Source organism: Micropterus dolomieu, linkage group LG08 (genome assembly GCF_021292245.1).
Source record: "Micropterus dolomieu isolate WLL.071019.BEF.003 ecotype Adirondacks linkage group LG08, ASM2129224v1, whole genome shotgun sequence".
NCBI lineage: Eukaryota > Metazoa > Chordata > Actinopteri > Centrarchiformes > Centrarchidae > Micropterus > Micropterus dolomieu.
Window position 1 is genome coordinate 8,084,614 of NC_060157.1, and position 27,540 is coordinate 8,112,153.

Below are 27,540 nucleotides of genomic sequence, written 5' to 3' on the forward strand. Positions count from 1 at the left end.
CTGATAGCAATTATCGTCATTACACCCACACGTCATCAATGGCTAGGCTAGCGATGACAACAGCACAGTCTATCTGCTGATGAAAACAATAACAGCAAATAAATAGTACTAATGTAAAAAAAAATCTCAAGCTACAGCAACCATGTACGATTAAAGCCGTCTAATAAATGTATATGAATTTGGTAGCCTATGAAGACGCGTCCTAGTGTTACTTTATACAACAGTAAAGTTACGTTAGTTGCTATATGCTGTTAAGTTGTCAATAAATTCTGCGCCATAACAGCTTAGTTACATAACTTTTATTAACCATTGATCTTAAATCCTAAACGTTTTACTTAGATTTTTTGCGATATTTTATTGAAAAATGCAAAATTTTTACAAACAGCAGCATAATGTATTTCTTTAGCATAAATATATAGAGAAAACATAACCAAAAATAACAGCTCTTAACAAAAAAATATAGTCTTTGGTAACAACAATAATGACTTCAAATAAAATACATTAAATTAAAATAAATAAGTGGTAAGAAATTATAATAGAAGGGGAGAATTCAGTCTACATTCAGCTATTTACTTCAGTGAGAAAGTGTTTTAGGATATCGTATAATTTTTGTTCTTTAACGTTAATTCCTTTTAGAATTTTTTTAAAGGATTTCATATATAATTTAAATTCACTGAAAAACAACAACAAATTTGGGGGATGATTTTCCAGTTCTACACTTGGGGATAAAAAATGTAGACATACAGTTTTATTACAACAGAGTTCATCATCTTTGCTTTGCAATATCAAACCAAATATTATCTTGTCTCTGGAGATAGAGTTTGGGAATTAGGACATATTTTGTTTAACCCATTTGTGTATATCACACCAAAATGTCTGTAACACGTTACATGAGAAAAATACATGGTCCGTAGTTTCGACATAATTTTCACAAAATATACACGCATAATCCTCAATACAAAAGCGAAGTCTAAGTAAATCTTCAGAGGGGTAAATGTTGCTCATTACTTAGAAGTGTGTTTCTTATATGGGGGGTTATATGAAGTGTTAGATACATTGTTCATAGTTTAGTAATTAAACTTTTACTTGATCTCGCAGACGTTGTCGCCTCAGTGTAAATGCGGAATTGCTATACAACTCTCTTCCACACGATGACACCATTTCACCCAAGGAGGCGAAAACAGACCGCCACGCCTGTAGGCGGACCCGCACAGCCGTAGCATGTATCGTCAGACCAGACATAGGATAGACAACAACAGTGACAGATCAAGACCGCATTTCTGTTTGCAACCAGCTATGGGTGTAGTCTGAAAAGTGGATACAGTAGCGCACCGCAATATACCTCGAAGTTTTATCCTCATGAAGGAGCTCCGTCCTGGTTGAGTTTGGGAGATGGGAGTACACAACATTGCAGACCAGGTACGCTGAAAGAAAGGGATCCGTGTTTGTGCTGTGGCGCAGTCTATTTGCTGGAATCTGCTCTTGTGCGCAACATACTACGTCTTATTCGCGGACCGACGTATTTTCATTTTTAGCTTATTGGTGGTATCTGAGCTGAATATTGGAATCATAACGATATAACCACCTATGATTAGTGATGCTCGGCATTCAGACGATAACGCATATGTTGTCGCCGCTCTTGTCTGGGCCTTTTCTGGGTCGGGGCCAGCTCTGTAGCAGAATTAGCTAACGTTAGCTATAGCCGTTTTGCTAGTTGACGTAAGTACCGAAACAAGGGCCTGTGGGCCTCAGCCAAGGCTCTGTGTATTTGCTGGAAGGAATCAAGAATTCGCATTAGGTTTCTTAACGCCACAGTAAATGCACTATGTACAGCACAATGCAGTTAAACAGTTTCACTGAATAATTACATGGTATAATCAAAATTTGACCTGCTGGGAGAAATCATGGGGTGATAGACATATCCACGAATCGTTGCTCCGGATCAGCGATAACGTAATTGTATGCAGCATTATCGAAAAGATAACTTGGCCGGTATTTCTGTATTGCAGCCTCCTCTGGTCCAGGCCATCTTCAATCGTAATGCTGAAGAAGTTCAACTATTATTGCACAAAAAGGAGGATGTCAATGCACTGGTATGTATGATGTATAATAAGTTACAATGCAAAACGGGTTCATATCATGAAGGATTTGGGCCCAGTAATATCCGTTGAACATGACAATTAAACGTCATATTCCCCATGATAGATCATGTTTATTCCACAGGACCAAGAGCGCCGTACGCCACTTCATGCTGCTGCCTGTGTGGGTGACGTCCATATAATGGACCTCCTCATTGAATCAGGTGAGTGAGCTGTATGCATTACTGATACTTTGCTATGTGTTAAGAAGTTGGACTCCTCTGTGCTTTGTCATCCCCCCTCATTGTGCAGATGTATTCACCTCCAACATCCTTGTGACCCCTTAAAATAATGGATGTTTTATTTTCTTTTTGTCTGCAGGTGCCACTGTAAACGCTAAAGACCATGTATGGTTGACCCCGTTGCACAGGGCAGCTGCTTCCAGGAATGAAGTAAGCAATAAACTCGTTTCCTTTGGCCACTTCAAAGAGTATAATTATCTCGGATGACCTCATCCTCTTATTCTATTATCTATTCACCCTCAGTTATTATATGACTCATTTAGATGTATGCACAAAAATGTTGTGCTGACAAAGGAAATGCAGTAAACCGTAGAAATGATTATATATGCTTTACGCTCTTGTGATTGTCTCCTTCTCCCCAGAGGGCAGTGGGTCTGCTGCTGAGGCGCGGAGCAGAGGCAAATGCACGAGACAAGTTCTGGCAGACACCGCTGCATGTGGCCGCTGCCAACCGTGCCACACGCTGCGCAGAGACCCTGCTGACCCAGCTGAGCAACCTAAACATGGCCGATCGCACCGGTAGAACTGCCCTGCACCATGCAGCTCAGAGTGGGTTCCAGGAGGTGAGGCTTCAGTTATGTGCTTCTATTTTGAGATTTTCTAAAATAATGAGAACCTGGTTGTAAATACAGTTTATGTCTTTGTCTTACAGATGGTGAAGCTGCTGTTGAACAAAGGGGCCAACCTGAGTGCCATCGATAAGAAGGAGAGACAGCCTATCCATTGTGCTGCTTACTTGGGTGAGTTTCACTTTCTTGCCAATGCTGCATAGCACACATTTTAATTGTCAGATCACAGTAAAAGCTCCTATTGTTCTTGGCGCGTTTTAATGAGGAGAAGTAACATGGCCAAGTCCTTGCTTCACAATCGGGGGGTTAAAGACACTACTATCACTGAATGAATCAATGGTTTTGTCTCATTTACTTAAGTGTGTGTGTGTGTTTGTGTGTCCCATAGGGCATGCAGAGATTGTGAAGTTGCTGGTGTCCCGCAGTGCAGACAAGGGCTGCAAGGATAAGCAGGGCTACACACCTCTCCATGCTGCTGCTGCAAGTGGTCACATCGAAATTGTAAAGTACCTACTGAGGATGGGGGCAGAGGTGAGTGATTTTTACATTTAAATACTTATTTTAATATTGATTTTTACACTGGCCAAATTAAGCTGCCCAATTGTTTGTTTTGGTTAAACCCTAAGACATTTAATAAAAGTCTTTTATCTGCCACTTATTTTTAAGATTTCATGAATGCTTTCTTTCAGGCTATAGGCTCAGTCTGATCTTGTGTTCCATTTATTGTTTTACTGTCAGATTGATGAGCCCAATGGCTTTGGAAACACTCCACTTCATGTGGCTTGCTACACGGGTCAGGAAGCTGTGGCTACCGAGCTGGTGAACCACGGAGCTAATGTTAATCAGCCCAACAAGTGCGGCTACACCCCTCTGCATCTGGCTGCCGTCTCCACCAACGGTGCCCTCTGTCTGGAGTTGCTGGTCAACAATGGGGCAGATGTCAACCAGCAGGTATGAAATGCGCTGAAGAGTCTTAAATGGAAATGTACATATACTCTGCTTACTGTACCTTATCTTTCAGTTCCTTTAATAGTACAGATAGCATTACATTGAACATTTTGCTTGATCGGTGAAGGTCATTTAGATGTCATTTCATTTATTTTTACACTAGATTTCGAATTGGAGATTTAAAGAAAATGTATTTGTTTTGTATCTATAGACCAAAGTAATTAAATCATCATAATAGGGTGGATATGGAGAAGGAATTAAGATAAGACGCATTCTATTCCTGCCTATAAGAAGTTTTTATCTCATGCACACACTTAGCTGCCTGAAATGTTGGCATTGCCATAGTATGTGTGAAAAGGGAGTGCATGAGAAAATAATGTCCTTATGAATCTCTAGATTTATATGTTTTTGATCATTTCTCTATATATAGCTTATTATGCTGTTACCTAATTTCAATTACATTGTCATAGAGAAAACTAACATTGGTCAGAATATGAAAAGTAGTACAATGCCTTTTTAGTGAAAATGGATTTAGTGGAAAGAGAGACCTGTTACTTTAAATGTATAGTAATTTGAATTAGTAGCTGACAGAGAGGACACTACGTGTTAGCTGCTGCTACCTTCAGAAACACTACATTGAAAATGTAAAACATGCACACTTTAGCCTTTGTGTTGTCATTAATCAGTGAATTGTGATTCTATGAACATTAGATGAAAGTATAAGATTTTATCTTTTGCTTCTTTTTTTACCCTCCACAGAGCAAAGAAGGGAAGAGCCCCCTGCACATGGCAGCCATTCACGGACGCTTCACACGCTCTCAGATCCTCATCCAAAATGGTAAGTGTCTGACTGATCTGTGATAAAATGTTGAAGGCTTTTCTCTCCTGCTAATGGGTCTTTGATTCACTCCCTCTTCCCTACTGTCCATCAGGTGGGGAAATTGACTGTGTGGATAAGTATGGCAATACTCCTCTCCACGTTGCTGCTAAGTACGGCCATGAACTGCTGATCAGCACTCTGATGACCAACGGAGCAGACACGGCCAGGTATTGAAAAAGCCTTTAGTGGTATTACTGATGAATATAACTGTGCCATGCGTTTTAAAAACACAGCAATGCACAGACAGTTGGGTTTCAATGGGGTTACATTTCTAACATTGAGCATTTAGTTTCTAACATTTGGTTCTGTGTCTTTTTGGCATTTCCAGACGCGGGATCCATGGAATGTTCCCCTTGCACTTAGCTGTGCTGTACGGGTTTTCAGACTGTTGTCGCAAGTTACTCTCCTCAGGTTTGTTCCATAAACGTGTGCACTCTGATTCACTCAATCGTGTGTGTGTGTGTGTGTACACACTTGGACATAGCTGTTACCACCAGCTGTTTCTTCATTAACCCTACAGGTCAGCTTTATAGTATAGTTTCATCTATGAGTAAGGAGCACGTACTATCAGCTGGGTTTGACATAAACACCCCTGACAACTTTGGGAGGACCTGTCTACATGCTGCTGCCTCTGGAGGGTAAGATGCGGGATCTGTTTTGTCACCGGAATATTAAAATGAATGCTCTGGTATCAGATGTCCTCTGTGACTCCAACTTAATTTCCTTCCCATGATCTATCTTTACAGAAATGTTGAATGTCTGAACTTGCTCTTAAGTAGCGGTACCGACTTGAATAAGAGGGACATAATGGGAAGGTGAGTTTCCCCCCATCCTTGTTAGATGTATGCTTATTGTCTTGATGCTGTTACAGTGATTTGAAGTAGCATTCCCATTTTTTTTAATTACTGTGTTCTATTTCCTTTCACCCTCCCTATAGGACACCGTTGCACTATGCGGCTGCTAATGGGAGGTACCAGTGCACTGTGACCCTGGTGAGCGCTGGCGCTGAGGTCAACGAGCCTGACCAGACAGGCTGTACTCCTCTGCACTACTCTGCAGCCTCCCAAGCCTTCAGCAGGTTGGAAAACACCTCTCGCTTTCTCTTTTGCTCTTTGTTCTCTCTGAAACACCAGAAGCAACAAAAAAAAAAAAATCTCATACGTGTTCAGTTAACCTCGAGAAAGTGAATATTAAAGTATTTATTTCTTGTTCTTTTCAGAGTTGATCGTCATTTTTCTGGAAACCATCAGAATGATGAGGATGAGGCAAAGGAGTCATACTTGTGAGTGTGTTTTTTTGTTTTGTTTTGTTTTTTTTTTCTTCCTCTCCTGCATCTGACCGTGACTAATGTGATTAAGGCGTCACATTCAGTAAACTGACTAAGTTTGTTTGTGGGAAAACATTTGTGCTGAAAGGCCCCTGAATTAAATGCTGCTATTCTTAATACCCTCTGCATTTTGTGCCGTCTTTTAATAACAGCTGCTTGGAGCATCTTTTGGACAATGGTGCTGATCCATCGATGGTTAACTCAAAAGGTTACAGTGCTGTTCACTATGCAGCTTACCATGGCAACAAACAGAATCTTGAGTTGGTGAGTTTTTCAGTTTTAATCTGAAATCACTTCACATCTTAACTTGGCACATGCAGTAATCAGTCATACGTCACAAATGTTGCACACACTTTACACTCTGCTCAAGCGGATGTCAAAAATCTGGTCCGTGGTAGGTGGAAGAATTGCTTAGGTCTGTACATTTATATATTCTGTGCTCTATGTGAGTGAAATGTTTCCAGAAGTAATTGAAGTAAAGTGTAGTTTAGCCAAAGTGAGTAGTCTGTGCATGATGAAAAATGTTTAGGTATATATTATAAGTATACTAATATGTGTAGCATGTTTTGTTTTACTTTTTTCCTCATTAAATTAAATCCACTGCTGTGGTTTATTTTTTAGCTCCTGGAAATGTCCTTTAATGCACTAGGAGACATAGAGAGCAGTATTCCAGTCAGTCCACTGCATCTTGCTGTAAGTTTTACATTTAAGCAACTCTGGGTCAACACTGGTTGTAATCAGCCTCTTAATGTTGACTAAATGCAAAGTTCTGACTGCCTTCCTCTGTTCCCTCAGGCTGATAAAGGTCACTGGCAGGCGCTGCGTGTGCTGACGGAGACTGCAGCCTATGTGGATATGCAGGATGCTGCGGGTCGTTCTGTGCTCTACTTGGCTGCCCAGAAAGGCTACGCCCGCTGTGTGGAGGTGCTGTTGGCTCAGGGGGCCTCCTGCCTCCTCAATGATAACCGCCTCATGTGGACTCCAATTCATGTTGCAGGTATACTGCTCTCTGCTGGAAGATTTCATGGCATAGCATTGTGTCTGATTGTTAGTATCCTGACTAGAGTTATCTTCTATAGAGAATATACATATATTTTTATTCTCTCTCTTGTGCTTTGTTTCATAACAGCTGCCAATGGTCACTCTGACTGCCTGCGCATGATGATTGATTACGGGGAAGAGGGGGATCTCACCAACGTTGCAGACAAATTTGGCCAGTGAGTTGCTGTCTTTGAAAAGCATGGCTTCAGGTTGTACATTCAGCTTTCAGCAAAAAATGGTTTAATGCCTGAAACTCATTTGACCTATGAGATAAAAACACACTTGTCACTTCTGTCCCCTTCAGGACCCCTCTGATGCTATCTGTTCTGGGAGGTCACACTGACTGTGTCCACTTCCTGTTGGAGAAGGGTGCCTTGCCAGATGCCAAGGACAAAAGGAGCAGCACAGCTTTGCACAGAGGGGTAATGCAAAAACACTGCATACTTACACACTGAAATAGAGCATCAGCTTCACCAGAAAAACTCTGACTAAAACAAGACTAATTGGTGGGTAAAGTGCAAGTGTGTGTTAATGGTCAACATTGACAACAGAAATAACAATTACAATAGAGCACTTGTGTGTTTTCATTTTCTCTACAAAATATAGTAGTTTAGACGATATAGTTAAACTATCTACCGATAATGTTAAGTTGCATCCAGCAGCGGTGGCACAATACACTGTCTGCAAAAGAGTCAAATATATTAACTCACAGGAATAATATTAAGTCTCCTTTTTTAAAGTCCTTTTAGCACCATATCTTACAGAGCACTTAAGGGTTAAAGCAAGAGAGCTCAGGCAGAGTAGGTGGCTAGTTTCCTGGACAGGTATTTAGCTTAGTCACAAATTTAAAAACATTTTCAAAATCACAAATTTAAAAACATTTTCAAAAAAGATATATATATAAATAAAATAACATGTTTCATCTTGGAATAAGAAATCCCTGTCTGGGAAAGTAGCCGTGATCTAATTAATGCTGCCGTGATCGGGAAAGAGAAGGAAAATAAACAGTTTAATTATAATAATTAATAGTTTATCAGTGGAGGTTGTCTTATCAACTCTTGCTGGTTTTTGTTCAGGCGGTGTTGGGTCATGACGACTCTGTGACTGCCCTGCTGGAGCACAAAGCTTCTCCATTGTGTCGGGACGCCCAGGGTAGGACACCGCTGCACTACGCTGCATCCAGAGGCCACACAGAGATCCTGGCCAATCTGGTGCAGGCCACCATGGCAACAGACCCGCAAGATAAACTGCTGGACAACAAACAATACACCCCATTACACTGGGCTGCTTACAAAGGTTTGCTCAGTTTGATTGACTGGAAATGTCCAATCCCCAAGCAATAATCAGTGTCGCATGTGGTGTCTGTAATGCTGAGTGTGTTTGTTCTCAGGGCATGAAGACTGTTTGGAGGTTTTACTTGAATTTAAAACATTTATTCATGAAGAGGGAAACCCTTTCACCCCCCTGCACTGTGCTCTGTGAGTATTAACCTGGCATATCCTCTTGTCTTGCGTTTTTCTTTGTCAAATCTAATTACTTTACTCTTAAAAAAAACCTTGGAAGTTTAGATGAAATCATCATTTCACTAACTCAGCCATCTTGCTTGTAGGATGAATGGCCACAGCGGTGCAGCAGAGAGGCTGCTGGAATCTGGGGTCCACATGATTAACACCAGAGATGCCAAAGGAAGGTGAGCCTGCAGTACAAAAGACTTAAAGGGCAAATCTGGTATTTTTAAACCTGGGCCAAATCTTTAAATATTAATGGGTCTAAATGACTAATGGGTACGTAATGCTTTGAATTTGGTCCAGTATATCAACTCAGCTGGCAGCCACTGAACCTGGCTGCAAGGTTATCCTGGCAGGCAGTTGCGCCCGTCAAAGGTAGAGCACTAAAGGTGCTTGTTTTTGCCATTGACGGGCTCAGATTGTTCTAAGTGACAATGTTATGGAAAGGATCCCTACACAGAGAATAATTTTTATTAAAAGAGTAAGGTGACTTGCTGATCCATGTTTCCACAGTTCCTCTCGTGAGATTTCAAAGCAATACTTGTCCTTGCGCTATCTACTGGACAAATCCCCTAACTTTTTGTACCTATTATTCATTTAGAAAAAGTATGTAAAAATAGGAACCTGGTTTAAAAATACTGGATTAACTCTTTTTAACTAGTTTATTTGTGAACAACTGTGATTCAGAGAGAAACGTAGATCGTAAAGACATTTTATTTTTAAGCTTGTATCAAATGTATTTCTCATCATTGTAGAGTTGGTAGTGTTACCAAAACCTACTTCTCCTGTCTTATCAAATAATCAGTCTTGAAAGCCTAGTGCTTTGTACTTAAAGCCTGCTACAGACCCTGAAGCTGAAACACTGATCATACGGTAATTGCTTGGACCGTCTCTGTAGGACCCCACTGCATGCTGCTGCATTCGCTGAGGATGTTGCAGGACTTCAGCTGGTGCTTCGCCATGGAGCAGAGATCAATACAGTGGACAAAAGTGGACGCTCTGCTCTGATGGTAGCTGCTGACAAGGGACACAGTGGCACCGTGGGTAAGTGTTTGACCTGCTACTCTTGTGGGATTCTTAAGAGAGAGTTGTTTTCTTGAGAATACATAGCTGTGAGTCACACTCTAGGCTTGAAGGGGTCTGTTGTGCATCTCCTCTGATTATAATTGTCAGATGAGGACATCTGTAGTAAATGTCTCTGTCTTGGTGTCATCTAGCCATCCTCCTTCACCGGGCTAAGGCTGACCTGACACTGCTGGATGAGAACAGGAACACTGCCCTGCACCTGGCCTGCAGCAAGGTACACATCACACTTATTCACAAGATCCTAAAGTCAAAGCTCCACTGTGGTGTGCTGAGCATTAACACCATGCCTATTAGAAAGCATCAGAGTTCTTAAGCCAGCACAGTTCCTCTTTAATGAGCAATATCTTCTGTAAAGATGTTCTTTGAATGTTAAGCAACTCTGGCAGGCAGTAGCCCCACAGTTATTATTCAGTTTGTTTTGTATTTTTTCCTCAGGCTCATGAGATGTGTGCCCTGCTGATTCTGGGGGAGATCCACAGCCCCACACTCATTAATGCCACCAACAGTGCTCTGCAAATGTGAGAAGCTAGTAACATTTTTTTTTAAGCTACCAACAAAAAAAGGATCCTGTTTCTTTAATTTAAGGTTTAGTGTGTGTTCTCTACATGTTGCAATTGTAAACGAGTTGATGAATAGTAGGTCTACCAGCTGTCTCACGCACTCTCCTGTTGTCCTTCAGGCCCCTCCATCTTGCAGCACGTAATGGCCTGGCTACGGTGGTGCAGGCACTGCTGAGTAGAGGAGCCACTGTGCTGGCTGTGGATGAGGAAGGTGAGGCCCTTTCATGCTTTGTTAGCACTTTATCTGTGATCAGACTGGATGAGCTGAAATGGCTGATTTTAATTGTAAAGAGTTCGAGTTTGTAATGTTTAAAGAATCGCACATCATTTAAAATGTTTTAGCTTATTTACTATAAATCGCACGCTTTTCTGCTGACAATGCAACATAGTTTTAGATTTGTTTGTATTTTTTTATTTTACTGTCTCCTTGACCTCCATTTGTTATGAAAATATGTGCAGACCTGAACCTTGTCTAGGATAGACAATCCATCCAAACGTTTGTCAAATGTTAACATTGTGTTGAAGTAAAGTATCTGAGGTTGTGTGTTCATGTGCATGTGGGAGTTGGCTATCAAACATTTGTTTGAATGAAGCAAGCAAGTTTTGTTTTAGTGAGTTTGATTTTCTGACACCGGAGCTTGTGAGTGTGGTGCTGCTTAGTGGATGACTCAGATTTTGTAACTTGTTGTTTAAATGAGCTAAATATGCAATAAAAATAGTTTGATTTAAGGTTTATCATGAACCTCTATTCTATATTTTTTTTTTTTCACTAGGAATTATCAGTCGAGAAGAACCTGAATCAACTTGTATTTTGTCAGTCGAATAACTGCACTTTTTAATTTCTTTTATTTTTTTAGCTGCGTCATAATTCACGGAGCATTGCAGGAGCAACCAGACAGTAAACATAATAAACTGAATCTTGTCTCAAAATGATATAACAACAAAACTAGCTCAGCCAGAGCTGACTGTCAATGAAGTCTGCTAAACAGCTTCTGATGCAGATGCTGATACAACCCTCTTCTACTGCCATCCAGTGTGAGTGTTTCAGCAGCCCAGCAGCAGAGAAGCTTCACGTTGTGCTAGGATTTTATACCTGAACTCTCACCAGGAAGCACACTTGTGATGACAAATATGATGTTTTCACATCACAGATGATGAACAAAGGCATTAAAAAAAGTCTTAAAGGTAAAACATGAGGCTAATGTAAGAGCTTAGTGTGTGGTGGCTCCTCTGCATGCAACCAAAACCCACTTAAACATGATTGGTCAATACTACTTGGACTTCAAACAGAAACCAACACGCTTCCGAAACCTAAATCTTGTCCCTTTCCTACAGATTCTGCGTTCTTATACAGAATCGGGGGATAATTCTGTGGAATCATCACTACGAGCGACACCTTTGACATTACACATGTTCATTTGAGCCATTGTTACTTTAACAATACAGTTTGGAGCAGCTTTAAAATTTTTGCCTGAGTCACATGTGATGATTAAGTTGTATGCGCTATTGTGGATTTGTTGTCTGTCAATCAGGACACACCCCAGCCCTTGCCTGTGCTCCTAATAAGGACGTGGCTGACTGCCTGGCTCTGATCCTCTCTACCATGAAGCCTTTCCCCCAGCGGGACCCTTCCTCCTGCTCCTGCTCCTCTCCCACCGTCTCCCCGTCCCCGGGTCTCAACTTGCTGAAGCACTGCGGCATCACCGCCGCCTGCACCCCGCTGCCCAGCAACGGCCTCCACAATGGCTACGTCAAAGACCGTCACGGTGCACCGGTCGGCCTGGACGGGTGTCTGTCTGAGTGAGGTCACGTGCCCCCCTCAGTCAGCTGCTATCACCATCATCACCACCGGGGGGGACTCCCTTTAACATGGCCCAGAGGACCAGGAGAGCACCCACCCACATGTCTGTTCTGTGTATGTATGTGTTTGTGTGTCTGTGTGTGCGTGAGTGTTTGGTCTTCTCTTGAGGTGCAGTCAAACCTAATATGCAATTAGATCCCATTCCTCCATCTCCTAGTAGTGCTTAATATGTAGAGGCAGATTGCTCTACAAGGTCACTCGGATGAAGTGTGGCATCCAAAACAAACACTAGCAATCTGGCCATCTCTAAATCATTTAACCCTTTAAACCATGTTGACATAATTATATAACCCACATCTAAGAGCATGGTAATCTCTGTATCCTCGGCTGTCTTTCTCTTTATATCATTCAGCATAAAAGTCATATCATGTTTAATAAGCTGTGGTGACCTTGTAGAGGAACATACAGCCTTCCCAAAAGAGTGATCAAAGAGTTTTTGTTTGTTTCTTAATTATTATTTCTTTTTTTTGTTTTTAATTGTCCGTTAGCCTAGATTTTTATGAAGGAACGACACAAGGGAAAATCAAAATTTAGCTTAAGAGTGCAATGCTTGTGTACTACAGTACAATCTGAAATTAGGAAAAGGGTCACAAAGATGTTAATTCCATAGTGTACTTTAAATGTACGGCCTAGAATTGTTTGGCATTTTAAGATAATTTGGTAATGCTGCTGAATACATTAGCATTTCTCCTTCCAAAGGAGAGCCATGTTCGGGTCAGCATTGTAACATCGATTTGTCGTTAATGCTGACTTCATGTTTTAAAGATGCTAAATAAGTGTTTGTTAAGCTAGAATGTTTCTAAGCATATAACTTATGACCAAAGTTGATCAACACTATTATGGCTATAAATTATTTATTTGAGATGAACTGTACTGTATAGAGAAAGACAATAGATCTCGATATACCTCGTCAACTCGTTTAGCAGCTGCTTCATCTTCACCCAGGGTCCGTAGGCCTAATGTTCTCTTTTTGTAGGACTAGAGAACTACTGTAGGATAGTGACTGACTGAGGCCTTGTTTATTTCTAGATGAAGGCTTTACTAGTAATATCTGCCAACAACACCTCATCAAAGCATCATATATCTGAGCACATAAATGAACAAGCCATTTCAATTTATTTCCCATCTCTTTAACAGTGTTTTTTGGAAAAGATTTCAGAATTTGAATGGCCTAATTTTTGAAAGAGAGCAATTAGTTTTGGTTTTTAGGCACTCGTGACATGTCTTTTTTTTTTTTTTTTGTTTCTTTGTTTTTTCTTGTTTCTGAAGTTGAACCTGCCATCTGCATTGTGGCTTTAACAAGCTCTCTCTAAAGGAGTATTTTTTTTGGCGCTGATGAACTAGTCTTAAACATCTAATAGCTCATATTTCAACTTCTCGTGGTCAACACTGATCAATTTGAACGGATAAAGAGCATTTGTCTTCTATTTTTTATTGGGCAGTTTTCGAGCAATATTTTCTTTTGGCCTTTTTGTTTAACATTATTGAATAGACAATCACTGTCACAAGGGCTTTTGTTTCCCTGGAATGTGTTTGAATTTTTATTTTTTATTTTTTTATTTTCGTTTTTATTATTTCATGAAAAATAACCTAAAGACTAAACGAATGGCTCTGTGTGTGCCGGGCATTTTACTGTCAGTGTCAACACAAATGCACTGGATTGCCTTTATGGCATCTCATGAAATGCCTTTTGACCCATGCCTTCCGTAACACATCATTTCAGTTGGATTGCGTAATGGCAGAGTATGATGAGCCCTGAGACTGGTTACTACTTTCCACCTATTTAATAGCAACAGAATTGAACCACAGTTGCAAAAAAATCTAGTGGAAAACAAATTGCCCGGCATATCTTTATATGACCCGGCATTATCAATGACCAGGGAGTTGACATCCCTTGTAGAAGCAAATAGGGCTAAGAGGAAAAGGAGAGGGATCTTTGCTTAGGCCAATACCTGTTTAGATTTCAGGAATAGCAGAAATCCAAATATGTGCTTTTTTGGTGTTTATTTTGTTGTCTCATCCCATTTCTGGTACTAACCATACTAAAGATGATTGTATCGGACCACTAGAGCTGTTTGTGACTTTAAGATGTTATATCTATGCTATTTTATCTTTATTTTTATTTTTTTTTTGACCATCTGCTGGTGGTTAAATTACACTGAGTCAGATTGTTTTCATTGGTGTGATAATTTCATATCCACTGGTAATGAAGTGGCACAATTGCACACATTAGTCGACTGGATGAGAGATGAGGACCTAGACTAGGCTATGTTGTTTAAATACCCCTGCAAAACTTTAGTGTATTTAACTTGATTTACTAAAACTGACAAAGTCTATTTCAGAGCGGTGATTTCTCAGTAAGTGTTATAGATTGGTATTTAGCATTTCAACTGAAATGGAACTAACTAACCCCCAGCTTTTGTTCTCTTGATCAAATTTATAAGGAGAAGTTTTATTATTATTATTGTTGTTGTTGTTATTATTAGAGATAGGTACATCATTTTTGTTGTAATCTCAGGATCTGTGCCGAAACCGCAGGCAGAATTTATTAATCCAATCAGATCTCAGCAGGATGAGTATGTCTACTTTTTATTTTATTTTTTATTTTTTTTTGGATGGGATGTTCCATAAATTAATAACCTAATCCCACAGCACTTAATTAGATAGTCAAAGCACGCACTTTAGTACATTCAGGTTCTAAGTGTGCAAAATAGAGCAGATGTAATGTATGTACTTATGTTTACATGCATGTGTGTTGCTGCTGAATACAGAAAGGTAGGGTTACAAAAGACAAACAAAGGCTGCAACAAATTTGTACTCTAATAATGCATTATTTAAAAAAAAAAAACAAACAGCATCTCTACTTCGGGACAGTGTCCACTGCCCACTGACTTTTTTTGTGTTATCTATATATGGGCAGCTGGCCCAAAAGAGTGACATTGTTACATTACCCAGCCTACTGTTAATAATGCAGACTTTGGCCTCAGTCACTTAAAGTCAGTCCAGTGATTCAACAGACACCTCAGGCAGGCTCCTCAAAATACTCGACATAGACTCATCTGTAGGTGCTGTCTGTTTGGGCAGGGATTTTCTTTTCTTGTGATGTCCTTATCTGACCAGTAAATGGAGCCATTGCCCCTGCAACCATACAATTTGCAACTGAATCCTTTTGTTGTATCACAGTATTCTTATACATGCTTTTTTTTTTATTTGTGTGTACTAGTGATAACTGAGTGATTGTGCATGGAGCTAGGTCACAATTTTGATATAGTAACGGTTGAACAAGTGGAGCATATACAATATATCTGTTGTCAGAAAGCATTGAAAGGTCCAATTGTAGCAATAGAGTGTATGTAATAGTGTGCAGCACAAACATTGCACTGCCATCCATTTAGGCCAATTCAGTAAATCATGGCATTAATGCCAATGGAAGATATAAATGCGGGTTAGATGTTATAATCTTTGGTCACAAATAAGGCCGGTTTGCCAAAATGTCTCGAGAGGGGAAAACCCTCTTAGTAAAGCAGCAATGGATTTATGCATATGTTCAGTTTACAGTCTGACCATCAAATCTGAGCCATGAATTTTCTGACTGAAATGAATGTAGGGTCAGTTTAGAGCAGGACAATTTGCTTTCTCCCGACTTTAAACTGTTGCTCTCCATTTGTCTTGCGTAGATATGATTATACAGGTAGCATGTAATAACCTAATTCTCTACATATTATACAGTATGTGTAGTAGTCTTCCTGCATTAAGGGTCTGGATATGATTTTTGGCATTATTTTTGGAGTATAGGCCTGCTGTTGTGTAACATCACCCTTCTTTCTCTATACATATATATTTGTGTGGAGTGTAGCCTATAAGGTAAACAGAGGACAAGAGTTAAGATGAATTTAACATTCACGTCCATCCATTCCATTGAGATTGCCTTACAGTACAGTAAAACAAGAGGGACAAAAAGGTCTACAGTAGATATGATCACACATACTCGTAAAAAGCCTATATTTGACAGAAATGCACCTAAGCTTATACCCATTTAGTGCCATAGAAACCTTTATTTGCCTTTAGACATAAATCATACTTACTTGGTCAGTAACGTATTCAGAAGTAGGCAGGATTATTACAGTTTTGTGTTTGGCGCTGCATGTCTTTTCACCAATTAAATTAGTCAAAGAAAAACTATATAAATATTTGCATGGATATTAGTACTTAAATGCAAGTATTCTGTAAAAATTGGTGGTGGTAGAAGTCTATTGTATAATTGGACATTTTTTAAGAATATAGTTAGTCCCTTTGGTATTGGCAAAGCAATCCCTAGGTTGTGTGTTTGTTTAACAAGATGGTTTATAGTGAGCGCGTGTGTGTGTGTGTGTGTGTGTGTGTGTGTGTGTGTGTGTGTGTGTGTGTGTTACCAGGAAAAATACATTTTGATGTCCAAAAAAAAAAAAAGCATGGTGTATACGGTATAGAATTGATTTGCCTCAATGGATGTCTCGGTTCTTACTTGAAGTAAATGGCAAATTTCAATTCAACTCTCTGATCCACTGTTGAGCCTTTTGCCTTAAAAGCTGAAAAAGGAAATGATACCTGGTGGTACCTGATAAGTGTCATCTCATGTAGAGTTATGCTGCTTGGTTAGATTGCTAAAAAGAATTTGGTCTTGCAGACATCTTTGGGTGTCGAGAAGCACACAAATCGATTTGAGGTAGCACATAGCTCAAGGTTGCCATGGTGCAGAGATTGTTCTGAGAGGTTAGGATATCGCCATATTTGCCACTGTGAATGAATGAATTCAGAATTCACTCGTAAACAATCAACTTTGGCTTCTCTGTCATCCAGAGCCAAATGACACTGGGGATAAAAGTGGTGTACCTCAAAAAAAATGTGGATGGAAAGGAAATTCTTAAGAAAAATGCTTGTACAGCTATGCTAACAAAGAGTTAAAATCTTGTGATCCATCTTGTTGTGGATAGTGTAATTCTGCTTAAACCAGCCTAAATCAGAGATGTATCTATGCGGAAGTGTTAGATTAGTGTCGGCAGATGTCTCATGTTTCCTACCTTACAAAGAGGCAGCCAACTGCACTTTGTACTTTTTATTGGACCTGCAGTTTTACCTCATCAGTGACATTTTGTGTGACAACGCTGACATTTATCCTCTGTGATTTTTTTTTTTTTTTTTTTTTTTTTTTCGCGTTTTTCCTGATGCCAGTTGTGTAGATTTCTCTTATAGTGTGTGTGCGGCTCTTCAATATATGCATGTCAAACCTAAACATGCACAAGTCCCTTTTTTTTTTTTTAGAACTGAAAAGCATAGTCAACATGTTTCTCTTCATTACAACCAACAGATGAGTCTGTTATTTGGTGCAGGTCATATGGGGTGATGGGTACAGTCTGATTTTAAGGTGGGAAATGAAGGTAGCTATAAAACATTACCTCTAAGTCAAAACAATAAAAATTTTACTGTACGACCGCCTTCCCTGCATGAACACTTGTTATTAATTTCCCCCCACCAACAAGACCTGTGTAATATTGAGCACAGTGGTGGCATGGTGCCTTTTATTTGTTACTACCGAAAGGTACGGTCTTCCATTTGTATTTCCCAGAAGCCTTATAATGGGAAAATGAAATTACACTGAACGTACACTACTAAAGTAGATGGACTCATATTCCCTCTGGCTATGATTATTTCAACCCTATTTGATCTGAATTATAAGGAACAAAAGCCTAAATAACTCCTTCTGTATTAGTCTGGATTTCATGATGCATTTCCAGTGACTGAGTGCTCCCTTAGGGTGGCAGAATAAAATGCACATTAACTGATGCGATTTACGGCATATCAACATTGAATGGATGGGGATCAAAAGTACGAAAGCACAAATCCAAAGAAGGCACCTTGGGGCTCAGTTGGCTCTCCCAACACCAAGGACTGAAGGAGCCTGTAGACCAAATGTAGGCAAAGATGAGAGGAAAAACACCTGACTCCTCTGAGTGCAGAATACATGAGGTTCAATTGTCAGTAACACATTTAACTGTAGAAAGACCATTGTCTGGAAATTCAGAGCTTCTTCTGATTGTTCTAAACTCGTTGGTATTCATCGACAATTACTAACTTTACAATACAAACCAAGTTGTGAACTGATGTGGTACCTACCTGCATTCAACATCCAAGTTTAGGCAAACTGTTGTGACTGTGTTGCAAATTGATTGTAGAGATTGTTTTGTGTTGTTTAGGGTAGAGTGACTACAAGTAGGGTTGCAGTAGTAGCTGTGTGCAGTGTTAATAATAGTGTGATCATACTATAGACGTGACGTAATATTTGTTGTCTTACCACGACATTAAGGCATGTATCATCCTCTCAAGCTGACCTCGTTTGAAATAGACAAAAGATAAAAGTGCAATAACCTTTTGTTTATCATTGCTTCCTCAGTTAAAAAAAAAACAAATTTAATAAACCCTTTTTGTTAACACCAAAAGTCACTCATCTGTAGCAAATGAAGGATTTGAAGTGGTCCTCTTGTTTGTGTTCAGAGAGGTGGCATTTGAAAGTGGAGTGTTTGATATTACATTCTTAAAACTGTGATCAATGTCCAACTTTAAAAGCTGCCTGCTGAGAGAAAGGACTGTGTACAAGTTGACTGATAGATTTGAATAGGTGCATTTTTATTTTTTATTTTTGTTTACTTCTTATGGATGGACTTTGATGATATTGTAGTTTGGACTTCTGGTTTAATAGCCAGTAGTCATGTTCATTTGCATGTGTAGATGTGTATATGCATCCTCTTCCTCCTTGAATGAAATGTTTTCTCAAAAATATTTAGACCTGCTGTCAGTGGTGTTTGCGGATAAAAGGAAATATGAAATGCCTTATATTTGTTTTCAATGTTAAGCATTAAGGGTTCTTACGTGTCCTTCCCTTTTCAGCGTGTAGCCTAAAGCTTGTACAGTTAAGAAACTCATGAGATTTATATCTACTGTATAGCCTATGTGTTTTCAGAATTTGTTACTTGGAGGTCCTGTGATTGTGGTTTTAGAGAAACATTTCCCTTGAAAGTGCCGTTTGTTTTCACCAGCAGAAGATGTGTCTGGGGGGGGGGGTGTTTATTTACACAAAAGAAAAATGTTCGATACACTTTCCAGTGTTTACTGTTGAACAGAATGACACAAAGTATTTGTGCAGGTGAAATAAGGCAACAATCTTCTGATGGAGCACCTTATTGACTTGCTCCTTCTGTGAGCCCACAGTGGAAGTAGTCTAACACAAAGCTTGATTACTTTAAAGCAGAGCCATATCAGAGAATTTGCCCGTTAGGAGCCCCCTTGAATGTGCTATTAGAGATAGCCTACTGTAGGAAAGGATGTATACTGCATGTTCTGTGACATTTTAGTTGTGGTTGTCCCATTAATGTTTTTTATTTTTAGTCTGTTTCACTGTAGATGTTGCCACCTCATTGCAACCTCACAAGCTATTAACAATCTTCTCACAACTGGATTTAAAGCAGGCATTGATCTGCTGCTGAGGCAGCCTTAATTCATTCCAAATTTAAAAAGGAGAAAAATGATGGGTTGCCTGTTTTACTTTGAGTGGCTTATCTGGGGAAAGACAAAGGAGCCCTTGTCATGAGGGGAAGGACTCTGAATCAGGGCATGTGATGAGTTACAATCAAATACTTTCATAGTGCACCTTCACGAAAATTTTTAAAAGTTGGCTTGTCCGCCCAACATTCCAAAGTTGATTTCCCACATCCCTGTCCCGCTGATTGATGAAATTTTGCTTTGCTGGTGAATGAAGTGGGCATGTGTGTCAATGACAGGGTTCCCTATTTAGCCTAACGCTGATTACCTCATTTACAAATCTGCAAATATACTATTCTACTGTGTGTGTAAACGAGTCAATGCCATCACCAGCAGTGTGGTCTCTAGACCTGTGATGACGACAGGACCAATGAAGTAACTCTGTTGAAAATTAGGCAATTTAGAAATATGACCAGTCTGGACATACAGGTTTAAGACACGATTTAAATTTTTTGTAAGGCAGATTGGGCCTCTAGGAATTTCAGTTAGTAAATCACCACAGCTACTACACCAGTCTGCATCTGGAGCTATATTTACAATTTTGAGATTTTTGTGTGTGTCTGAATTTGATGGTCAAATCGACATTACACATTTTTTTCCAACAATAAAGGTGAAAAATGTAACGTTAACAGTTGTTACACACCGCTCCTTGGGCGCTGACTGGAATAGCAACTGTTGGCACTAGCGTGGTTCAGGAAGTCAAGCCGAAAACCTGGTGTCTCTCAATTAATTAAGAGAACGATCACGTTAGCATCACTTGCTGTTTTTCAGTAGCATTTCTCCTACCTCCTTGTTTTGCAGCCTTGAGTATTGTTTGTCTCTCCACCTGTTCTGACTATTAAAAAAAAGTCTATTCACAGTATGGGATTACAGATTTATCATAAGCAATGGTCGTTAAACATAAAACGTGTGCTTGGTTGTGCTGTATGTGTATATGTCTATTTGACGTTGAAAAAAATATTTATGAGAAGCATTTATATGACAAAATACCACTGGAATGTGAAGCCAGACAATGTTATGAAGCAGATTATGATGATAGTCTATCCCCTTTAACATTCAGTGGCAACTAGTCAAGAGGATTCATCTTTTTGAAAAATAAATAACCATTGCATTGGCTTCTTTTTTTTTCTGACACCATCTATTTCTTTGGTTTCCTCTTGTGCGTATACTTCCCTGTCTAGCCCTATAGTACACACTATTTCAACGTTTACAGCTTCATTCTGGGTCGTCATTGATTGCCCTGCAGTTGTAATGATACTACACAGGTTGTCAAAAGGAAGATAGTATGGTGGATTTGTAATTCTGTATGAGGGCGAGTTTGAGCCCCTCGAGCCGTATGCCTTCGAATCCATCTGTCCACTCAGAACCAAATTCTTCTCTGTAGGCGTCTGTCTCCACACTGCCCTGAAATTTTACATTCAGTTTGACTTCAATGGGTACAGGACAAGGTGAAAGGTTTGAGGTTTTCTGACCAGGTACCCCCACCCACCCATACCTAATCCAGGACAGGATCAGCCCCGCTCCCCCTTCATCCCCAACCACTGTCTCACCTAAACCTCAAGCCATTCATTTTTCTGTTTTGTTTCTTCAATTCAATGCAATCCTGAAAGCACTTTGCCTTGTTATTCCTTTGTGTGAACATGTGAATGATAATTTGTTACAAAAATGTTAAATATGTAAAAGATCATTCACTGTTTTGGAAAAACCTGCATCTGTCTTTCTGACGTTAAAAGAAAAAAAAAAAACAATTTAGTGACATTAAACCTGAATCTATTTTATAAAATGTTTGCTGCAGCCAATTGGTCTTGTCATTCAGTATTGTGGCTTAGGGTTGTTTGTGTTCAATAAAGTGCTATTGCTACATATTTCCTGAGTCTGGAGTTATTTGTTGACAATCAGTGTTTTAGGTCACAGCTCTCATATTCATGTTTTATCCCAAATTAGTTAAGTTGAATTCCCGGAATGGCTAGCTTTATGAAGCTGAATACAGTAGAAAATAAAATGCCTACATCCTCATCTAAAAAAGAAAAGTTTTAATAAAATCTTACATTTCAATGTAAAAATATCCAATATACTTCTAGTTTGACCTTGTTTATCTTGACAGATAAGAAACTGATGAAGCAAAAAAAAAAAAAAAACTGAAATGGATTTATCAAAAGAAAAGTGTTTGTTGCAGCACCTCATTTAGTAGTGCTACAGAACATGTTTCAGAGAATAACATGTTTTAATGAGCGGGTTCAGCAAGCATTTATCAACATACTTATCCAAAACACACGACATCTTTGAGTACACGACTGTACCTTAACAGACTCTACCTTTAATATTTCACTCCAGGCAAAATATGGAATCATTCTCAAATAGAGCTGAAAATAATTATGTTGTGGAATGAATGAGTACTTTTATACAACACCAAATGAGTGTGAAGCCCATTTAGCATTACAAAAACACAAATTGAATTACTGAGGCAACAGATAACAACAACACAAAGAATGAGTTAAGCAAGCAATGTATATATTGCTGTAACCAGTTGTACCTCAACAGTATTAAGATTACCACTGCCTGGGGCTAGATTTTTGTTTGAACGCACCACATGGTTAAGAGCGCTCATACAGTGTGTAGATGTTGGTTTCTGGCAGTGTTGGAGGCAGTGAGTGATGACTCATGGTTTCAATGTGCTCCTCCTACTGTTAAGCCATATTCTCACACACTTTGCATGCTAGCTGCTATTCATGTCCTTCCCTTTTACCGTCTGCCACATACAGAGCATTGCAACAATGCAAGGCTGAGAGAGAGTCATATGATTGCTGTGGCAGGCCAAATCTGATGTATTGGAATAAATTAAATTATTAAATTAATGCACAGTTTACATATTGAGAAATATCTAAATTAATTCCACATCTCATTTCACGTATCAGTAATTCTTAAGTGCAACATAAGATGTATCAGTTAACAATTAAATAATCTTATCTTTTATCTTCAATATAAATTTTCTGTCATGAACACAAGAAAGTGACATTTCACTGATTATTATTATCAGTTTTAGAGAATTTGTTAATTGTATGGTCTTTTAAATAGGAAACATGTTTTAGCACCTCTATGTGTAGAGTGATTGGTTTAACGGACGAATCAAAAACTCCTGTTGTACGTCATGACGCCTGCGTGTCGACGTAACAGAAGTGTAGGATGTAGCACAGGACGTGGCTAGCGAGCTGCTAGTTACAGTAGGACGTCTGAAAATACATAAACATCGTGATTAGGGTCTGTTTTACTACATTTTCAAGTAAGTATATCAGTCAGTTATAATGTTTTCCTCTAACGTGGCTGATTGTAAACAGCCATTTGTCGGTGCAGTTAGCCAGATAGGTATATCTGGTTCACGTTAGCTTGATGGCTAATATTCAGAGGAAACCAACGGTACCGTACGCGCTACCAGGTCTGTACAGTTAGCAGGCGTTAGCAACATTAAACCCATGACCAGAAAGCTATACTGACATATAAACTGAAGGATTTGGACACCACTTTGGCTCGCCATAAAGCCAAAAACATTGTGTTTGAGTGTAATGTTAACCGCGAAATAACATGATACGCGTATCTAACGTTAGCATGGTGGGTTAGCTTGCTTGCAGGGCATGCTAAGTGCGATGGGAGGAAAGGATCTGTAAATCGCCTCCAGACCGGTACGTACTGCTTTCACTAAAATTAGGTCAGACACCAGTCAGTTGGGATAACGGGATGCTCTCCTCAGAGCTCGGCTGGTGCAGTTTCACAGGTCGAGGATAACGTTAGAAAACCACACTACGTTACGTGTCAAGGACGTCGCTTTAGGACGATATGCATGGCTTAATAATACGAACAATTTTTTTTATCAGATAGCAATATTTACATTACAATACAATTACATTTGTTTTTTTTCACTTTTTATAAAGTCATCCTAGTCAACACTATAGTTTAGTGTCTGATTATGTCGTCTTCAAAATCACTTATCCCTCGGCTATTTAAATATGTCTGTGGATAAGTTGCATTGATACTGTATTTATCATGTGGGGCTATGTAACATAGGGTGTCTCAGCTTGATCTAACAATCAGCTACCGAATAGTCTTTTAAAAAACTAAAAACCTAAGAACATCAAGTGTGAAAATGTCATATTTTTTTGCAGGGAGTGTCTGTGTCTCTTTCGCCAGACAGATTATTTTTGCCAGATGTGACATATCAGCAAGACATCAAGAGCTGAATGGAAGCATTTGAGGCCTCTTGTGAGTGTGGTAGGCTCAAATTATTTGTATTCACATGTGAAATATCTACAGTCATATATTAATGCAGTAAAGTTGTCTGAAAACCTAATTTGCTTGGTTGTGTGTTGCTCAGGAGGTTGTGGGTCCCAGTAATGTATCATGGGGTACGACGTTATGAGGTTCCAAGGGGAGGTGGATGAAGACCTGCTGTGCCCTATATGTAGTGGAGTGCTCGAAGAACCAGTGCAGGCAAGTTCATGTCTGAAAGATTACCCGCTCTTTTTGTATCTGCATTTTTCAAATGTTTCATGTTTTGGACTCATTTTCATTTCAGGCTCCACACTGTGAGCATGCCTTCTGCAATGCCTGTATTACACAGTGGTTTGCCCAGCAACAGATCTGTCCAGTTGATCGCACGGTAGTAACGCTAGCTCACCTTCGGCCTGTGCCCCGCATCATGCGCAACATGCTGTCCAAACTTCAGATTTGCTGCGACAATGCAGGTTTTGGCTGTACAGCCACACTACGGCTGGACCAGCTACAGTCACACCTCAAGGACTGTGAGCACAACCCCAAAAGGCCTGTCAACTGTGAAGAGGGATGTGGGTGAGTGGCATCCATTTGACAGAAAATTTACACGGCAGTCTGAGCTTCACAATTATCAAGTGACAGGTGTAGCAAACACAACAATAAATATAATAATCACAATTAATTTTTGGTTTTGCAAAAATGAATGAGCTGTTCTCTCTATGGTAGGGTATTAAATACCCTATTTTCTATTCTGTTATTCTACCTCACCCACACTTGCAGGCTTGAGATGCCCAAAGATGAGGTACCCAACCATAACTGCATCAAACACTTGCGCAGCGTCGTCCAGCAGCAACAGACAAAGATTTCAGAGCTGGAGAAAAATGTGGCAGAGCATAAACACCAGTTGGGTGAACAAGTAAGAACATTTGCCTGCTTGTTGATATATTAGCCTAAAATACTTTGAGCCACCTCAAAAATATTTACAAATGTTGGTGGAACTGGTTTAGAAATGGTCAAGAGCATTTCTTTTCCAGAACAACCACTTTATATTGACATAGTATTTTATTAAGTTGTTATTATAATTTACTCAAATTCAGCCTCTAAAATTCTTTTTGGGATCTGGGTTCTAAAGTGCTCAAAACATTTGGCTACAGATTATAATTATTGTTTTGTGGAATGTTTGTGGTCCAGGATGGTTTGGATGCATGTCTCTGTATTGATTGTTAGATTTGTGTATGTCCTGTTTCTGTTTGGCATTGTGTACTTTATTGATTTAGTGATGAACATATTTTTAAGAGTGGTATTGATAAAACGTAGTTACAGTTAAACTTAAGTTCACTCCATTGGGTATTTTTATTTTTTATATTTGTAGCACCTTAGTTGAACACAATCAAGTGTTTGAAATCTAATGTGTGTGGTCGTTTGGACATGAAACAGTTATATAAAGAAGGAGAAGAAGATGATTTAGAATTATCACTTAAACCTGTAAGACGCTGCTGTTACAATATATATTATTAATAGTTTGATCAGAATATGACTAAGCTTAAATAATTGAGGATCAGTAATGGTCAAAAATCCTAGATTTTGTGAAATCTGTCACTGAGGAGGACTCATTTAATTTCCAGAAACGGGACATTCAGCTGCTAAAAGCCTACATGAGAGCGATCCGCAGTGCTAACCCTAACCTGCAAAACCTTGAGGAGAGCATCGAGTACAATGAGATCTTGGAGTAAGTGAAGTGTCACCCTCCTGCTTGGTATTCTAATATCTACTTTGTCAGGGAGCTGCTGCTCAGTCCCTAATTTTCTTGTGTGTTTCACTGTATCTTTTCTCAGGTGGGTGAACTCAATGCAGCCTGCCAGAGTGACACGCTGGGGTGGTATGATCTCCACTCCTGACGCTGTACTACAGGCGGTCATTAAACGCTCCCTCATCGACAGCGGCTGTCCGCTCTCAATTGTGAACGACCTGATCGAGAACGCCCACGAGCGTAACTGGCCGCAGGGACTGGCCACGCTTGAGACACGGCAGATGAACAGGCGCTACTATGAGAACTACGTTGCCAAGCGTATCCCTGGCAAGCAGGCAGTGGTGGTGATGGCCTGTGAGAATCAGCATATGGGGGAGGATATGATTCTGGAGCCCGGCCTGGTCATGATCTTTGCGCACGGAGTGGAGGAGATCTTATAACTGTACAGCTAGAGGAGCTGATCCAGAGACAAGTGGGGATGTTTTGCTTGGGGGTTTGCTGTAATGAGTAGGTTTTTTCTCACTAGGGTGAGTAAATCTGGCTTATTTAAAATAAAACCTTAAAATAGGCTCACTCCTAAGCTTGATACCTATGCCTTAAAATAAGGACACATATAATAATGAACCTGTCAAATAAAAACTTAATCTGACTGATATCTGAGATAAAAGGTGAGATGTGATGTTTACAAGGTTTATATTTGGTGCATTATATGATCTGATTGTTCTGCTCCATGTCCTAATAGTAATAAGCTTGAACCCCCGTTTAATGTCCTCGGTTGTATAAATGCTTGTAAATACAAATACTATATTGAATTATAAATGTCATTCTCTTATTCTTCTCACTGTAATTATATTGTGATTTTTGTTTATTTCAGTTCTGTTTTGTCAGCCTGTGTTATTGTCTGCAGGGACGAAGATTTTTCGCGTGCTTGCTTTAGTATTTAGTTTCCTGTGAATATTTCATAAGACATTGTGCTTCTCAGTTTAGATTGTCTAAACCTTCTGTGCCATTTATTTTATTTATTGTGTTGCCTTTACACAAACATGCTTGAAGATGTTACTGTTTGATGTATGGAAATCTGCCTTTTTCGGTGCATTTGAAGTTCATTGCAGGAAGAAAATTGATTTTTTGATCTTTGTTGCCTGAGTTGTATGTATCTAGTCTGAATGTTGGCTCCTGGTGATGTGTTAAATTTGAAGTTTAACATTTGGGATTCAACTATGTATGAGTTTTATTTGACAAATCATAATGGTTCACTTGATATTCTTCTAAAATCAATGTCTTTTCTGATGATTGAAATATAGACATTGATTTTCCCATTCTTCACAGTTAGCAAACATCTCTTCACTGACATGTCACGCAAAACCATAGCTTTGAGATTGTAAAAATATTTGTAACGCCACTCATGGTTTTTGAGAGGCAAAAAGCTTCACCATTAGTCACTTATTGCTGTAGTAAAACAAACAAGACTTCAGCTGTCCCGTATAAAAGCCCACATAAGTGCAGTAAACAGATAAGTTTGGATTGTGCCCTTTATTATTTTCCCTGTTAATGTTTTTATTTGTTTTGTGTCTGACAAGAAAGTAATAAAAAATTTACAACTTCATCCCAAAATAATGTATTTTCTCATTGGGATAGCAAGATTTTATAGCATCTTAATTAGAAAAAAAATGCAGTTCCTTATTTTACCACACTATGTCATCAGAGACCCGCGGAGGTGTACATTATTTAACGTCACATTGGCTAAAGACATTATGTAAAAACATCAGTGTAGAGGAAATTATTGGTGCTT

At 39.4% G+C, this 27,540-nt stretch overlaps 2 protein-coding genes across 5 annotated transcripts; both read left to right on the forward strand.

Moving 5' to 3' along the window:
* The first annotated feature begins 1,159 nt into the window (after positions 1 to 1,159).
* On the forward strand, positions 1,160 to 21,600 carry ankrd52a (ankyrin repeat domain 52a). Of its 3 annotated transcripts, none has more exons than XM_046055697.1 (28): positions 1,160 to 1,419; positions 2,010 to 2,093; positions 2,206 to 2,302; positions 2,460 to 2,530; positions 2,743 to 2,943; positions 3,033 to 3,120; positions 3,338 to 3,480; positions 3,688 to 3,900; positions 4,657 to 4,735; positions 4,830 to 4,944; positions 5,106 to 5,188; positions 5,298 to 5,415; positions 5,524 to 5,592; positions 5,715 to 5,855; positions 5,997 to 6,059; positions 6,257 to 6,368; positions 6,726 to 6,797; positions 6,900 to 7,101; positions 7,234 to 7,321; positions 7,450 to 7,567; positions 8,222 to 8,441; positions 8,536 to 8,623; positions 8,755 to 8,835; positions 9,552 to 9,697; positions 9,871 to 9,953; positions 10,175 to 10,257; positions 10,419 to 10,510; positions 11,832 to 21,600. In XM_046055697.1, exons 1-28 carry the CDS (start codon positions 1,393 to 1,395, stop codon positions 12,101 to 12,103), a joined length of 3,249 nt encoding a protein of 1,082 aa, XP_045911653.1. In that variant the 5' UTR covers positions 1,160 to 1,392; the 3' UTR covers positions 12,104 to 21,600. The 3 variants fall into 3 exon arrangements, with proteins under 3 accessions (XP_045911653.1, XP_045911654.1, XP_045911655.1); XM_046055698.1 differs by having other exon boundaries at positions 1,162 to 1,419; positions 2,224 to 2,302; XM_046055699.1 differs by lacking the exon at positions 11,832 to 21,600 and adding an exon at positions 11,157 to 11,294 and having other exon boundaries at positions 1,163 to 1,419.
* Positions 21,601 to 22,874: 1,274 nt separating this feature from the next.
* rnf41 (ring finger protein 41) lies at positions 22,875 to 27,354 on the forward strand. 2 transcript variants are annotated; one of them, XM_046055705.1, is made up of 7 exons: positions 22,875 to 23,015; positions 23,893 to 23,998; positions 24,102 to 24,217; positions 24,303 to 24,574; positions 24,779 to 24,914; positions 25,624 to 25,727; positions 25,834 to 27,354. In XM_046055705.1, the coding sequence occupies exons 3-7, from the start codon at positions 24,128 to 24,130 to the stop codon at positions 26,186 to 26,188; spliced, it is 957 nt and encodes a 318-aa protein (XP_045911661.1). In that variant the 5' UTR covers positions 22,875 to 23,015; positions 23,893 to 23,998; positions 24,102 to 24,127; the 3' UTR covers positions 26,189 to 27,354. The 2 variants fall into 2 exon arrangements, with proteins under 2 accessions (XP_045911661.1, XP_045911662.1); XM_046055706.1 differs by having other exon boundaries at positions 23,893 to 23,989.
* The last annotated feature ends 186 nt before the right edge of the window (positions 27,355 to 27,540 follow it).